The 17,431-nt window shown below is 43.8% G+C and overlaps 1 protein-coding gene across 4 annotated transcripts in view; it reads left to right on the forward strand.

Moving 5' to 3' along the window:
* The window catches only part of SULF1 (sulfatase 1), a 159,095-nt gene that overhangs the window by 133,888 nt on the left and 7,776 nt on the right, over positions 1-17,431 (forward strand). For all 4 annotated transcript variants that reach the window (XM_019627013.1, XM_019627016.1, XM_019627012.1 and 1 more), the window contains 7 exons: positions 8,271-8,484; positions 11,038-11,290; positions 12,576-12,672; positions 13,129-13,223; positions 13,532-13,597; positions 14,790-14,962; positions 17,277-17,419. In XM_019627013.1, the coding sequence (XP_019482558.1) occupies positions 8,271-8,484; positions 11,038-11,290; positions 12,576-12,672; positions 13,129-13,223; positions 13,532-13,597; positions 14,790-14,962; positions 17,277-17,419 (1,041 nt within the window). The remainder of the gene's footprint in view (positions 1-8,270; positions 8,485-11,037; positions 11,291-12,575; positions 12,673-13,128; positions 13,224-13,531; positions 13,598-14,789; positions 14,963-17,276; positions 17,420-17,431) is intronic.

Raw genomic sequence — 17,431 nt, forward strand, 5'->3', positions numbered from 1 at the left:
CACACACACACACACACACACACACACACACACACACATGCGCGCGCGCCCACATCTCAACTTACGTCTGAAAAGGCTTTGGTTCAGCAGAGAACATAGACAGTGATGCTCTATGCGGCACATTGAATTCACCCTGAGGAGCTTTTGAAAATACCGATACACAAACCAATCAGAGTAAAATGAAAGGTCAAGGCGTCAGCATTCTTTAATAAAGTTAGGAACCACAGGCCTGGGATCAGAGACTGTCCAAGGTGGGAGGAGCCTTAGAAATCTTCTGGTTGAATGATATCGTTTTCCTAATAAGAATTTGAGATCCAGGAAACTTAAGGGACAAACCCAAAGTCAGAACCTATGCCCCTTCACTTCCTGTGCAGTCTTTTTTTCCCCAGGACATGCAAAATGGTAAGATATTAGATGTCCCCTCTGAAATTATGAAAGGCATTTGCCTGGCTAAAGCCATGGTTTTAGGACCTACTCACCGCGTCTGAGACAGTGGTTCTCAACTATGACTGCATGTTAGAATCATAAGGCAGTTTTGGAAATGGTGTCTTTCAGGTCCCTCCACAGACAAATTAAATCAGATTTTCTGGGGATGGGACCCAGGCAACAGTGGGGTTCCCCTCCCCCCCACCCCCAAGCTTCTGAGTGATTCCTACAAGCAATCAGATTGAGAATCCTTCATGCAGAGTGAGCGTTATGTTTTCTTCTTCTAGGTATAGATATTGACTCCTTAAATCGGAGTGACATAAAAAAGAAATGCCCTGGGTCTATTCAGTTTTGAAGTATATTTTATATATGACTGTCATTTAAGAGGAAAAATTGTTTTCTTTTTCTGCGGCAAGTGCCACGTCCTTTTGTGGAGTTGTTGAGTTCCTGCATCTTTGCAGTGTAGTTTGCCTTTCTATTCTTGTATCGAATGAAATCCAAGATGTGTTCAAATTCTAAATGGAACCCAGCATCAAGCAAAGGAAATAAGAATGCTTGTTGAGTGTGAACTGGTTTAGCTCCAGGATTTATGTCCTCATCCAAAAATTATCCCTCAGACCCTGTGTGACCAGCTGCACAGCAGAAATAAAAAGACATTTACCAGTCAGATCTGGCTAGAATTGCTGATTTATCAGAAATTAACAGCCTGTTTCTAGAAACTCACTGAGCTCTGGTTGAAATCACAGTGTGGCTCCCAAGCGTTTCCCCCCCCACCCCGGCTCCCCTGAGCCCAGTGGGTACTGCCAGAGACCTGAGCCCCAGTGCCATCCCCTGGCAGAACTCTTGTCAGCACGGGGCCCGTTGTGGACCCCTCTAAACCTCTAAATCTGGCCTGCTTCCCTCCTCAGCCTGCATGGAACAGTTTTGTATCTACTTAGACGTTTTGGCTTCTGTGCATTTTCCAAAATTCAAACCGCAGGGGTAAACACCAAACCATCTTTCGTGATGCTCTAAGCAAGTCAGAAAAAGACAAACATAAGGACAGACATGACTTACAAACTACATCACGTGGCCCCACCCTATGTAACTTGTGCTACGGTATCTTATCTTGCACTGCTGCCTAACACAGCCTGCTCTGGTCAGGCATCCCTCCTCCCTGTCTCTTAAACATAACGTTCTCATCTGCATGTAGGTAAGTGGTTGCCTTCGCCTTTACAAATGCTGTCCCCTCAGCTGAGGCCCACCTGATGCCTCATACTCTTCCCCAAGCCTTTCTCCTTTTTTACTGGCGTCCTGGTCAAGGTGCCTTAGGATTGCATCTTGGGTCCACTGCTGTCTTGGTATATAACACAGGCAAGTTACTTAACCTAATTCTGCCTCAGTTTCTTTATCTGTAAAATGGGCATAATAATATTACCTGCCTCAGAGGGTTGCTGTAAAGATTAGATTAGCTAACTACATTCAGCATCTGGAATAGGGCCTGGCATAGAGCAAACACTCAACCAGCGTTGGCTGTCGATTACGTATTGGCCTTGGTCTAGTCACCAATTTTGTTTTCCCCGAACTGCAAGCACCATACTTCTCCCAATATTCCAATACTGACTTTTCTAATGATTACCCAGATTAAAATCTAAAGGAGGAAACGTGTTCTCTCTCTTCGGCTTCTTCTTCCTTTCCACTTTTCCTCCTCCTGTCCCTCCTCACCCCATCGCAAAGAAAATGGGAGAAAAATCTCCTTGGCGCAAGAAGCACTATATCATATTTTGGGGGGAGAGGGGGAATGGCAATGGTGTGAGCTAAGTAGCAATTTGAACAATGACGTTCACATGGTCTCTTGCTATTCCCCAGGGTTGAGATAAAAATTCCAAACACATGTCCACCTGCAGGTAACTGCTTTTCATGATGTTGGTACCGGCCTAAAAGGATAATCATATTATCAGAAAATTGCTGAATGGTTGCTATATTTTAGAGAACATGATTTGACCTGCATTATGACTAAATTCATGTAAGAAGACATATAATAATGGAGAAATGGTGTGGGGGGGGGAATTCAGCTGTCACTGCAGTGTATCTTGGAAAATGTTGTAGCTAATTTTTTTGTTTCTTACTTATGAAAATGGGCCTAAGTAGGTACAAATAAGAATACAGCACATTCTTGAGCAAGTTGAGAAATAGATGCAATTCAAAATATAGAAACTATGATGATTACCTAGAGGTCATATCAGGAAAGGGAAGTAACCAGAGTTCTATTATCTAATATTGCACTCGGCTTTTTTCAGAGACCATTTTACGCCTGAAAACAGTTCTATAAAATAGATATTATGCTCATTTTAAATCCGAAGAAATTGAAGCTCAGATAGGAATGGAACTTGATGAAAATCTCACAGCTAGAAAGGCGACGAGTAGGAGTTCAGACTGATTCAAAGCCAGAGTCTCCCCACCAAATAATAGTTACTATATTATCTACAGCTGACCCCCAGGAAACATTAACTTGCCCAAGGATTGGCTAACCATTTTGAAAGGTCAATGATAATAGCACTGTTCTGGATTCTTTTCCTCAGAACTCTGAAAACACTCGGCAATTTATTCTCATGACGTATCCTTGAGGCCAAGGAGAACAACTGTTATTTTACCAGATGTGAAATCTGGAAGAACAAAGAGATTCTGCAATTTGCTCAACGCCATAAACTTGGCTGTTAAGAAAATTAAAATTGAGGTCTTCAGATCCCTAACCCAATACTTATCTCCATTAAAAATGGCTACCTCTCATCAGCTTTACATTAGATCAAATTCTTTGAGTCATAAACTGTGTGTGTCTGTGATACTAGTGATAATAACCATAGCAGCTCCTTTGTTGAGCGCCTGTCCTGTGCTGAGATCTTCCGGTCCATTCTCTCTCATGCTCGTGACCCTGTGAAAGCTTAAATTGTGTAGCTGCTCACGGCCACAGAGCAATGGGGTGAAGCCGATAGCTAAATCCAGGCTTTTCTAGCTTGAAAGTCCAGATTTTTTTTCCACAAAGCCACATCAGGATGGGTATGACATGCCATTCCCTAATCCCAGGCAGAATATAGGTGATATTCACTACTATAAGAAATGATAGTTCTGGGCCGGCCGAGTGGTGCGATGGTTAAGAACTCGCTTGGGACGCCAGAGGACCCCGGTTCGGATCCCACATATGAGGGCCAGTGACACTGCCCTCCACAGCTAAGATGCTGAACAACAGCTCAACCTGGAGCTGGGCTGCCATGAGTCGCCGGCGACGGCGTGGGCTGCAGCCCCTGTGGCAGTGGGTTGCCATGGGCTACCGTGTGTAGCCAGCAGCCAGCGTAAGCGGCCAGCAGCCGCAGTGAGCGGCCGTCCAGAAGCCGGCGACTGATCTGCCTCGCCCGGGAAGAGCGCAATGATGGTGCCAACTTGGGCCAGTGGAGCAACATCCTCCACAACTAGATTGAAGAACAAAACGACAGCAACTTGTCTGTTCCCCTTCCCCCAATTCCCCAGCACTGTTCCCATCCCCCTAATTCCCCAATAAAAAAAAAAATCTTAAAAAAAAAAAAAAAGAAATGATAGTTCTACTCCTATAAATGAATTATGACAGCACTTCAGGTTGTTGTGAAGATTAAATGAATAAAGTTCTATGCAGTGCTCTAGACCAGTACCTGGGGGTCAAGTAAAAATTCAACTGAAGACGACCATGATGGTGGCGACAATGGTGGTAAAAGTAATTACTAGAAAGACATTTGACATATTTCTCATTAGGTTTGATTCCATCAAACTAGCTGCACACGGGCATCCTTGTACCAAAATAGCCAGCCTTCTCTTCTTCATCAGATGTTACTACTTACCTACAGGAATATACAATCACTCAAAAACTCAATGACATAACTATTAAACAGTGATTCGATGGTGAGCTCACACTGGGGCCTGATTCAGGCATACGAGGCATAGTCTTTGCCCTTAATCCCCAGTTCCAATGTGGTTGGAAAGGCTCAAATTATTTAAGTAGTTTCGCCTCACACACAGTAGGGGGCGCAGAAATATTTGTGGAATGAATGTGCGCTGAACAGCTGTCCGAGAGTCAGGAGGAGATGGCAATGATGTCGCCCCATGAAGCAGGAGAGGGATTTGCAGGCGTGACTGGTCAGAGAAGCTGGAGACGATTGGATTTGGCAATGAACTGATTTACTGATGAACTTCAAGGGTGTAGATACAAGCGAGATAGTGTGGTGTTTGTATTTCCGCAAGGGCACTTGTGTATAAAAGCTCGTTTCTGAGGCTGACTCCAAGTCCATTGGCAGGTGCCTCACCTGAGTTCACGCTCTCCTCTCCTCTGATCCCTAGCACCCTTCTGCGATGCAAAATCGTCTCATTATTTGGACCATTTCAACGGTGTGCGGCATGAGTTTCAGAGCAATTCTTTTAAAAATTCTCCTTCCTCACCTCCCTCTATAAACTCTCTAAGCAAGATGACCATTTTAGCGGCAGCTATGTCAAGGTTTTATTGCTCAGCCATAAAAATTGTCATGATATTGAACACTAAAATGACTGTGGCAAATGTATGGCAATTATATTTCCTTAAAACTCCTCGTGCGCTTGCCACTAAGAAGATTGTCAAAGCCTCCAGCTAATTACTCTATCTAATAGGGCCTGTGACTTCTTCAAAGGGTCCACGGTGTAGAAAGTGATTGGCATTTTGTCAGTGGCTCTTGTGTTATACAAGAATGTGTGTAGATATATGCATATATGTAGTGTACACTGTATGGAGTGGGTATATATGTGTGTGCATACTACGCATGTATGTATGCACGTATATTTGATTTTGTATATATAGCATCAGTGCCAAGGACATTGCCAGATGTCAGGTGTGGTTAAATTCAACCCTTCAGGAAGGAAACAGCCTTTCCTTTCATCTCTATTCCCTAAGAAGTCAGCAGGAATTTGGCTAATGGAAAAATGCAGGTTGTATTCCAAATAGGCTAAGTCACTAAAAATTCTGCCTACGCTTTTGTGTTCTACAGGAATCTACTTGTCCCCCTCAGCTCTTCCAAGCCAAAAACAAAAGAGGCAGAAGTTGTTTTTTTTTCTAATTCATTGTGGCTATAAAACTAAGGAAGGTTTGCCCGTAGTTGTATGTTTTAGAAGTTACTATTTGTACTAAAGTTGACATAAATTGGAACCACAAAAAGATCGTAAGGCCATTATTTTTCAAGACTAAAGTTAGCCATCTTTTTCTGCCTGATAGAAAATAGAGCGCTTTGGGAAGCTTCTGCTTAGCTTGAACTGTGAATCCACTGACAGCTTCTTTTGCTACTACAGGCATTAAGTAGTCAACTCTTAGTTTTCGAATGCTGGAGGTAGAGATTACCCAGGTAGACAGATATGTCTTAAACCATTTGGGTTTAAGACAGATGTACACAGACACTCAAGCATCACTGGTTCCCAAACTTGTTGGAGCTATGAAAGGTCATCAGTTGTTTTGACAACACTTTTCACCAGCACGAACTCTACATAGCCTATAATTATTTATTAATGGAGTCGTGTATGAGTTTCTGAGAACTTTTTTCAGAATTTCATGGCACATCCTCAAGCTAATTGGACATAACTGGGAGTGCTACCAACCTGGGCCTGGAAATCACTGGTCGTCACATTGAAGGGTAGAACCACGGAATAAACCACAGGCAGTTTTCAGCTAAGGGTATACGAAGACTCGGTTCTGTCCTTTGTCAACTAACTGTGGAAAGAGAGTGAGGAGAACTGGGTAGTCTTCATTTTGCCAGTATAGATGAGCTGGTAGTGCTCACCTGTTCGACTGGAGTCATTTTCTGACCTGGTGACGTCAGTACATTTCTAGACACACAAGCCTTTCACACCGATACCCAAACATACATACACCCCCCTGAAAGACTCGTCCATGTGAGGTACTTAGACCTAAAGCTATGCCTTCTGCCCTCCTCATGGGATCCAGCTGCAAAGAGCTCCAGTAACCAGATTTTGTAAACCTAAATCAGTGGTTCTGAACCCCAGCTTCAAAGTAGATTCACCCAGTTAGCTTTTGAAAATCCCATTGTCCAGCCAAGTGTGAAACCACTGACCTGACATAACTCCTGCGTGCCTCGTCAGGTTGACGTCACATTTTGGTGTTGGGTTTTTTTGGTGGTTGTTTTGTTTCATTTCATTTTATTTTATTTTATTTTTAGTTAAATCATCTCTAACTGAGTCCTTAGACTATTCTTGTTTGTGTTGCTTTTTCATGGCTTTGTAAATAGGTCGTTAGTTGCCCTGTGTCTTGAGCCCTTGCCTCTTCGGATGGAGATGTTGTACATTCCCAGACATTCTGTCCAAGCCACAGAAGAAGGTTGTCACCTGACATGGCTTGGAATCATCCAAGTTAGTAGCACCAAGAGTGTATGGCGGCTAAAGTGAAATCATACAAGCATATTTGTCTGGGATTAGGGAGGAACTCAAAGGCAGCTGGGACAGATTCGACGCTTACTAAAGGCATATGGCTCCATTAAGGGAAAATAAACTATGCTCTGCACCTTGGTCCACTGGGGATGGTTGCGCACCATTTTGTACACAGGTGTCATTTGTCTGGGGACCAAGCCACCTGGGACCCTCAGCCAAACTTTAGCTTGCCTTAGGACTCTTTAAAATCAAAATGGTACCCTAAGCATGGTACAAGTACAACAAGGGGCGACATGGGATTGTTTTACGTGATGCAAGAAAGATTATTTTATTTACTAGTTTTGTATTTGCTTTAATACGTAGTTGAAAACATATAAGTGGCACCACAAATGCATAATTGTACAATTATTATTGCCTTGGCCACAGTTTAGAAATGTGTCCGTCTAAAGAAATGCACCAATAAATAATTATACACAGGTGATATACATGATAGAAAGAAAGACAAATGATTGATAACACTACACTATAATGTTGTAACAACCGCAGTCAGCTTAAAATTAGGATATCCTTCCTGCTTCTCCAAATAACATTTTTAGGGAGAGCAAATAAAAACGTAAAAGGAAGGGAATTAGGTCTTGAAGCTATAGGGGAGCCTAGGAAATGACTCCCCAGGTGGAGCACTATTATCTCAGGGGAACATTGAGACCCGCTGCTGTGTCATATTTGTCCGGAATTCAGGCGACAATGTCTGCAGCAGTCTTGAGAGGAGACACAACACTAGAAAACCCAGTGCCAGCTCCCCATGCGTGTCTCTTGGGAAAGAAATCAATGTTTTTAGGCGCAGCTTGCTCTGCCGGGTGGGTGAGCAGCATCTGCGGAAAGGTAGGAAAAGGCACCAAGGGAAACCTGACACGTCTGCTAATGTATATGGAGGTTGGCTCGCCCCGTGATGGACCCAGATTAAACTCATCTCTGTCTTCCTCATGAGCCTCTCTCTCTTCCCTGGCTCGCATTAGAAATTCAGGGGCAGAGAACAAAGCCACCACATTTGTTTTTCCAGAGAAAGCCGGGGTCTGGGGAAAACAGCCCTGACAGCTGTTCTCTGTGCCTGGTTGAATGAAGGGCTTTTTACATGTTTCATTCAAGACTCTGTTTAGTCTGGATGCTAAGGATTTATATATCAATTTTGGGCTCTCGCGCCATTGAAGTCGTTCTGATTTCCAGTGATTTTGTCGTCGTCTGTATTTGCCTACAGTGAAAGATGTGACTTAAGAGGCCTGGCCGTCGACTTACTGCAGGGTCCCTTAAAAGCCTGCCTTTCTTCATGCGCTCTCATTAGCGGGGTTGCCAGGGCTTCTAAAAACGAAAGCAGCAGCCCTTAATAAAAAACACCTGGGCCGGCATCGGTAAACTGCTTTCCCGTTGGCCTTTTGCAGAAGTGGCAGTGCATCGAGGATACATCTGGCAAGCTTCGCATTCACAAGTGTAAAGGATCCAGTGACCTGCTCACCATCCGGCAGAGCACGCGGAACCTCTATGCTCGCGGCTTCCACAAGGACAAAGAGTGCAACTGTGGAGAGGCTGGTTATCGGGCCAGCAGAGGCCAGAGGAAGGGCCAGCGGCAGTTCCTGAGAAACCAGGGGACTCCGAGTAAGGCACACGCCTGCACCATCCCAGGTGGCGGGCCGGGGGTCTTTGGGAATGAACGCTGGAGAGACCGAAGGCTTGCTCCTTCTCCATTTCAGATAGTACCAGTGCATAGTTCGAGGGCGAAGAGCCAATAATTGTTCTGTTTAGAAAACGAACGCTCAGATCATTTCAAATTTTGCTTTGTGAACACTTGCACTTAAGCATGGAATGCAAATATATTTGGTAAAAGCACCAGACATAAAACATACACACACACATGAAAGAGCTTTCAAGGGGCAAAGCCGGTTTTATTTTACTTAATGCCAGTGTCCTGATTTGTCTGCCTTAAGTTGCTTTTAAAAAAGAGAAAAAGAAAAGAAAAACCCAAGGTTTTTAGTGCTTGTACATTTAATAGGAAAAGCATAAAAGCTTTTTTTAAAAGGCATACTTGGTTTAGGACAATATTTTTTTTTAATTCCTCTGGTCAAACTAGTCAAATTCAGTATGAAAACCACTGCCTAGTATTTTCTTTATAAAAACTCTTATGGGGCAGCTCTGAGATTCCCATATAGATATGAAAACCCAGTCCTGTACCATTCATAAAAGAATGGTAGTCTAGTGCCATCTAGTGGTATAATATGAAAAGTGACTCATTTCAGTGGTAATTCCTTTCTATACTGATTTGGAAATAAGCAAAATACATTAACCTCAATTCCTTGTCCAAAATTAGGACATCAAATCATTCACTAGAACAGTGGAAGCTTTTACACCAGAGATTTTTTTTTCACCTTGGATTGCACAGATGAGCTTTAGGGGATCATGAGCCCTCTAACATTTTATCCAAAAATGTAAGTATATTCCATGTGTACATGCACACATGGATGTCTATAACTTTCAACAAATTCTTTTTTTTTTTTTTTTTTTTTTAGCTGAGCCATCCTGCCACCTGTTGGCAGCTCAGTGGCAGTTCAGCTCGGGCCGGGAATCAAACCGCTGTTGCTCAGAGCTCAAACTCTTGAGTGAGCTCTTAACCAACTGATCAACAAATTCTTAAATGATTCCATAACCCAAAAGGCTGAGACCCATTAATTTGGGAGACTTTCTTCTCTCCCTGACAGGAAATGCCAGGTTTAATAATTCACACAAAGATATCAAATGGAAAACCCACAAGGGACAAGACCCCCGACATTCTCGCTTAACAGAAGCTGATTACAATCGTCAGCACAGATGCAGGGCCACTTCTTCCCTCCCAGGAAGTTCAGTGTTGATCCCCAAGCACTGTTCATAAAGCCCATTGGTTTTTCTTTTCTTTTTTTTTTAAATTTTATTGGGATGACAATGGTTAGTCAAGTTACATAGGTTTCAGGTATACAATTCTATAATGCATCATCTATATATCACATTGTGTGTTCACCACCCAGAGTCAGTTCTCCTTCCATCACCATATATTTGACCCCCTTTACCCTCATCCACCACCCCCTCCCCCCTTAGCCCCTGGGAATCACTAAACTGTTGTCTGTGTCTATGTGATTTTGACTCTCTGTTTGTCTTGTTCCTTAGTGGCTTTCAGTTTTATATTCCACATATCAGTGAGATCATATGGTTTTTGACTTTTTCTGTCTGACTTATTTCGCTTAGCATAATAATCTCAAGATCCATCCATGTTGTCGCAAATGGCACTATTTCATCTTGTCTTATGGTGGAAGAGTATTCCATTGTGTAAGCCCATTGATTTTTCAATATTGAGCACAAACTGAAGAAGTCTGGGGCCACTTTTTCAAGCCACATGGAGTCTTATGTACTTGAGAGCTGGAGGCATTTCCTTACCTGGAAATTGCCATCAGAACCCTGCAGAGATGCTTTTTGAAGCATCCCAATGTAGTAGGAAGACATTATATGTTTAGAATCTGAATTACTTGGAATCTGAACCTAGCTCCCACCTGGCTATTGGCTGTATAACCTAGCAAAATGGATGTAACATTCAAAGTTTCAGTTTTTTCACCCATAAAATCAGAACGATAACACCAAATTCATGAGCCTGTTTGGATAATCTGATAAGTTCTTTTTTTAATGTAAAGATTTATTATGATACCCGTCTTTCAAGATTGTCAATTGGAGATCAGTACAAGATGAATAATGCATAGCAAAAGCTCAATAAATGACAGTCATTATTATTAATAATACCATAATGGGGAATATAGTTTCACTCAAACAAGCTGACTTGGCAGTTCACGTTGAAAACTCAATGGAGACATTCACAGCCTGTCTTAAGTAGAAAGAATCTTAGCAATCACCCAGACCTACCCCATCACTGAGGGCTGCAGGGCCTGAGGCCCATAGAAGCATGGCAGCCATCACACAGCTATGCAGTGGCACAGCCAGGACCAGAGCCACCCCACCCCCCACCCCGATCCCAGTGGAAATCGCAGGACGCTGTCCATAGCGCCATGATGCCCTCGGCAATGCGGTAGATAAAGCATGCCCCTTTCCAAAATGCTCATCAAACCAGGTAATCGCCTTCTCCCCTCGAGTACATCTGGACCTCTGTGTTAACAGATCTTCCCTTATTTCCAGAATACAAGCCCAGGTTTGTGCACACTCGGCAGACACGTTCCTTGTCGGTCGAATTTGAAGGCGAAATATACGACATAAACCTGGAAGAAGAAGAATTGCAAGTGTTGCGGCCACGAAACATTGCCAAGCGTCATGATGAAGGCCACAAGGGACCAGGAGGTCGCCAAGCTGCTGGCGGTGGCGACGGGGACAGCATGCTAGCAGATGGTGGCAACGCTGTGGGCCTGCCCACCACCGTCCGAGTGACCCACAAGTAGGAAGGCTTTGGGGGTTCACAAGGGTTGAGTTCCAAGTGGTCCCCCCCCATATGACCACCGTTTGTCCTGTTACAAAAAGTAATGTCACTCGGCAATATGACGTCTGAGCGCTGGGCTACGTGACGATGGGGGTTCAAGAAGAAACAAGGAGCCCAAACACTTGTAGATCTGGACATCTGCTTTGGGGTCAATGTCACATTACGGCTGAACAGCTGGGAATTGAGCCAGAGTGATTCTGTCGCATCGTGACATCGCAGGCATGGAGCTCTGTTGTTAAGTAGATACCTTTCTGGGCATCTACAAAACACAGCGAAACCATTCCTGGATGGGTGGGGGCTTTTGAAGCTGCACGGTCCCTATGACTCCGCAGTGTACCAGCACGGCCTCAGAAGTAGAACACAGTGGAAGGGGAAACAGTGGGTCCTGGAGAAGCTTCCAGAGAGAAGGCATAGGTTGGGAATGGACGTAAGATACTGAAACATCTCACCTGTCCACATCCCAGAGAGCACAGAGGGCCTTGGGAGTCAGGCCCCCGGAAGGGAGATGGTTCCCCATAACACACTGCCTTAGTTCCTCGGTTCCTTCCAAAATCTACTTACTCTCTTGACAGAAATATTTTTGTTCTGACTTTATTAGCAAGCTCTTTGTTTCCTCGTTCATTCCATCACTTTGGGGCGGTGGGGTACTATGAGTTCTGCCAGGATGTCTAGCTCTGGACTGGTCTCTGGGTGCCTGTGGTTGCTATAGTTACACGCTTGGAGATTTAGACCAGCATTTGCTTCCCTCACATTATTGATCGGCCTCATATCCCACCTGCTCTTTATCCCTGGGGCTGCTGCTTTGCTGCAAATGTAATGGGGTACTTCAGGCAGGCCCTTTGTATGGAGACAAAGGGGATGAATAACCCTCCTAACTGCATTTCTTCAACCAAGCCATTTCCATTATAACTGTGAAAAACCTTTTTTTTTTTAACCCTACAATATTTGATGGGGCTTTCAAAACTGGAGGGTTTTGGTGCTGTCTATTCACGGGAACATGAATGCTGAGAGCAGCCTCAAAAGGTGACTTCAGTGGCGATCACTCTATGACATGGTCCTCTGCCCACACCCGTCGCCAGGAGACATTCCCAGTTATCCCAGCCTATGGCTCCGCTCCAAATCACTGCTTGTATCCAAATTAACAGTTTAGAGGATAATTAAGTTCCCTTTGCTATTTCCAATTTTAAAAATAAAAATATTAGAATGTAACCCTATTTCTAATGTTTGTTGTTTGGTTTTGCAGGTGCTTTATTCTTCCAAATGATACAATCCATTGTGAGAGAGAGCTGTACCAATCAGCCAGAGCCTGGAAGGACCACAAGGCGTACATTGACAAAGAGGTAACTGTGGGATGGGAAGCTATTCCAACAAACTCAGTAGCTCTCCAGCCCTACTGGTGGGACACCCTGTGTGCACGCGCTATCTTTTTTTTTTTTATAATTATGTGAAAAATAGAATGGCAGGGCATTGCTCATTCCCGTGATACCCTGAGAGTCCTCCTGATGAAAAAGACAATAGAGTTTCCCAAAAGGACGGGGACTGACTCAACGACCTTTGGAAATCTCTACGAGAAAATAAGTTCAGTTGTAAAAAAGACACCTGTTAATGTTTACTTTAACACACGGGTTGGAATTCAGAGGAAAGTATAATCTATGCAACGTTTGTTTCCAAATGAGTCCCCATCTCAGGGGAACAGCTATAATTACGGAACCCAGAAAGCAAAGGTGAGAAGAAAGGTGCTTGGCGTAGAAAATCCTCACCGTAGAAATGTAATTGTTGAATTGCACGTTTTCCAGATTGAAGCATTGCAAGATAAAATTAAGAATTTAAGAGAAGTGAGGGGGCACCTAAAAAGAAGGAAACCTGAAGAGTGTGTCTGCAGTAAACAGAGGTGAGCACGTGTCCACCCCGGGGTCCCCTGTCCAAACTCATTTTTGCTACATGGATTAGCAGGAGTCTTATTCCTCTCTTTTAACGGTAGCAAGCTTAATAAAACGAACTTCTTATCGTATGTTGTAATGACCTAAATTGTTTCGGTCAAATGAAGTATGTCATAAACCTAAGCAGAAGGTAAGAAACAGTCTCATTAAGTTAGGACAGTTACTGCCTTTCTTCTGTTTTGCACTCTTTTTTGTAAAATAAGCTATTTGATCAAATGCATGATTATGAAGACTCACTTTTTCCTCTTCTTGCCTCTAGCTATTACAATAAAGAGAAAGGTGTAAAAAAGCAAGAGAAATTAAAGAGCCACCTTCACCCATTCAAGTAAGTCACTGTGTTTCCCACATTTGCTGGGAGGGAAGGCCTGTCCACTGGGTATTTCCGAAAGGCGGCAGGGACCCCTGTGTTCCAATGGGTGCTGCTAGGGAAAAGTAGCTTCAACTGGGAGGGCATCCGCTCCAGAAGTTAAAACCAAGCCCACACGTTGCCGAGGGAGCCGTGCAGAGTTCTTCTCTAACTCTGCATTTGCTCTTGCCCACATGTGTGTGCCGGGAACTGCGTTTTATTTAGTCCATGCACGGCTTTCTGTGCACAGTGACGGGGCGATGTGGGCTGGATTAGGTCATAGAGCAGCCTGGAATCGTTCGTGGTGAATTCTGACAATTGGGAGAAATATACATTTCTTTTAAATAATAATAAAATCTGCATGAAAAGGGGATTTAGTGTTCGCATCCTAACAAAATTTGAGCCCTTCTGGGAAAATCAAGATTATGCTAAGTGAATTAAGCCAGACAGAAAAAGTTGAGACTTCACTCATAGGTGGGATATAAAACTGAAAGCAACAAATAAACAAGACAAACAAACAGAAACTCATAGCCACAGACCACAGTTCAGTGGTTACCAGAGGGTAAGGGGGAGAGGGTGGTAGAAGAGGGAAAAAGGGGTCAAATCTATGGTGACAGAAGGAGAACTGACTCTGGGTGGTGAACACACAATGTGGTATATAGGTGATGTATTAAAGAAATGTACACTTGAAACCTATATACCTTTACCAACCAGTGTCACCCCAATTAGTTTAATAAAAAAAATTTTTTTAATTCTTCTCAAGCCTACATTGTCGAATTTGTCAGAAGATTTTAGAAACCCTCTAATCCAAACCTTCTAATTCAACCAACCGCTGACTTCGTGGCCACCAGAAAGTTAAGCCCTTTGTCCAAAAGAGGTGGCTAGCAGGGTCTGCTGACTCCTGTTGATAGTTATTTCCATCATTGTTTACATGTCAGTAAGGAAAATGTTGATGCCATTAAGGCTGAGTAAAATTCTAAGAGAGCTGTCCCCTGAGCTTGTCCTCACAATTGCTTGTTCTATTTGAGGGGCCTCTGTGAAAAATAAGCCCTCTCTTATTGTGTATCGATCATCATGTGTCTAAATAGTTGTGGGAGATCTGTGGCAATAATCCTATTTTTACCTGAGGAAGTGCTTTCTGGTCATTAAAAAGTCCCTGCTGTTGGCATAGGGAGGCCGCTCAGGAAGTGGACAGCAAACTGCAGCTTTTCAAGGAGAACCGCAGGAGGAAGAAGGAGAGGAAGGAGAAAAAACGCCAAAGGAAGGGGGAGGAGTGCAGCCTTCCTGGCCTCACCTGCTTTTCCCACGACAACAACCACTGGCAGACCGCCCCCTTCTGGAACTGTAAGTCCTCCTCCTGCACGCCACTCCCTGCCGCCAAGCAGAGAGCAGGCAACTCATACTGCAGTTACTTAGACAAGGAGCTGAGCAGCATAAAACTAGGACTCTAGAATCATTCACCAAGAGAGCACGGGATCATCTCTACTGGCAACTAGAATCATTTTGCCAAAACTTAGTTTTTTCTTCAGAAATTGGGGGGGATGGTATTTTGTGTGTGACAATGCTGAGCAGCGCTCTCTGGGTTTTTCTCTTGATATTTCACACAGTTCCTAGCCTACCTGATAGAGTTGCTGCCAAGTAAAACTGCTCTATAACTAAATAACGAAGTAAATGGAAGAACAAGCCTGCTCCAAATGGATTTCGTTTCTGCTTTATTTCAAGTGCAAGCTCTTAACGTGTAACAAAAGGAAGTAAAAAGTTTCTTCAATGCAGGGACTGTGTCCTGTTCGGTCTCAACCCCCTTCAGGACCTAGTCCCGTGCTTGCAAAATAATAGGAACCCCACGAAATAGCTGCTCTTACATAGAATTGCTGAGGATATGGAATAACAACAACTGTGTGCTTCTGAAATTCACGCTTAGATTGGCTTGTGGTCTGTGCCCAAAATCCACGGAGGTCACATAGAAATCACACCCCCAATTCTTGTGGCGTGCCATCTGATTGAAGGCTAACCATCCCATGGAGTAGCTGAAACACCGAATCTTCTAAATGACAGGGTCACAGGAGACCACCTGGGTCAGTGTTTCTCAAACTGGGAATCGGGGATGCCCAGGCATCCATGGACCATTTTGGGGGGAGCTGAGGCTTACCCATGAGAATTTTTGTTTTATCTTTCTATTTTGCTGCATCTTATGTTTAGTGTCTACATTTGCATGTAAGTTCACAGTCCTACGACGGCTGAGTGAACTCTTAAAGTCATAGCATTTAACTCTCAGTGTGGTTCCCTAAAGTGGGGTGTGGGGATCCCTGAGGGTCACTCAGATGGCTGGGGGTCTGTTCTCCACCAGGTCCTGGGCTGAGCACTGCGGAACCACAATGAGCAAGACATACCCCATTCTCTGTCCTCGTCACGTTTACATTCTAGTGGGGGTGAGGTATAATAAAAAGAAAGCAAATGTGATACATACAATAATGACAAGGTAATACGGATGCTATAAGTAAATAGGGATTATAATTATTTAAAAGGGGCCCTTTTAGAGAGGGTGGCGATGATGGGCCTTTCTGAAGAGGTGAAAATTAAACAGACACCAAAAGGGCCAGGAGACACAATCCATGTGAAAGGGGGCCAGGGGTAGGAGGGAGCAGCACCCCAGATACAGGGAGTAGCAGGCACAGGTCTTGAGGAAGTGATGAATTTGTTTGTGTCCAGGGCTGGCAAGCCCCTTGACAGATGAAGTGTTGAGAAACGTGAAATTGTGGTTTGCGTGTAACTTACACAGGAGAGCCTTCCTTCCTCCATCAGCTTTTCCCCCATCTGAGCTGAGACCAGCCTGCCCAAGATGCCACCATTTCTTACCTCAACCACTGCAGAACTTCCTGTGGGTCTCCTGGGCTCCCTTCTTGCTCTTTCCAATCAAAGGATTTAGAGTCATCATTTAATACATCCTGTTTTTCTTAGAATACAAAGCAAAATCCTTACCGTGACTAACAAAGCCCTGTGTCCATGTTCCCGTCCTACTCTGGCCCATTTCCTCCCATGCTCACCTCCTCCAGCTGTTCAGCTTTTCTCTCTACCTCAAGCATCCTAAGCCCCCTCCCACCGCAGGACCTTTGCACATACTGTTCCCGTTCCCGAAAAGGCTTTTGACCCTACACCCACATGAACCCCTGTGCCTGTCTTTCATCTACTCACCCTCAGAGCTGAACGGTAACGTCACTTCTCACAGAGACCTTCCCTGTGCCTCAGACTAGGTTAAGCCCCTTTTCTACACTCTTTCAGCATTTTTTTTCTACATAGAACTTAACCACATTTGTGATAATACACTTTGTGGTTTTTGTTTTTTTTGTTTTTGTTTTTGCTTAGCATTTGTCTCCCCTACTAGACTGTAAGTTTCTCAAGATAAGAGACCATGCCTGTGATGCCCAATAAATACCAGGTGAATAAACAAATAAGCAAACCTCCTGGTGCAAGATCCAATCAACTGACATCTCACAGAAAACGTGAATAGAGAGCGGGGGAAATAGAGTTATTTTTAACATCTACACACACAGCGCTTAAAAAAGAAAATGTAAAGATAAGGCAATGTTGGAACGGCTAGCTAGCCTGCCTCTGTTTTTTCATTCTTTTCATTTCTTTTTCTTCTTTTTTTTACCAACAGTGGGGTCTTTCTGTGCGTGCACAAGTTCCAACAATAACACCTACTGGTGTTTGCGTACAGTTAACGAGACGCATAATTTTCTGTTCTGTGAGTTCGCCACGGGCTTTTTGGAGTACTTTGATATGAATACAGATCCTTACCAGGTAAGTTAGTAT

This window comes from Hipposideros armiger, unplaced genomic scaffold (genome assembly GCF_001890085.2).
Source record: "Hipposideros armiger isolate ML-2016 unplaced genomic scaffold, ASM189008v1 scaffold_698, whole genome shotgun sequence".
In the NCBI taxonomy this organism is placed as follows: Eukaryota; Metazoa; Chordata; class Mammalia; order Chiroptera; family Hipposideridae; genus Hipposideros; species Hipposideros armiger.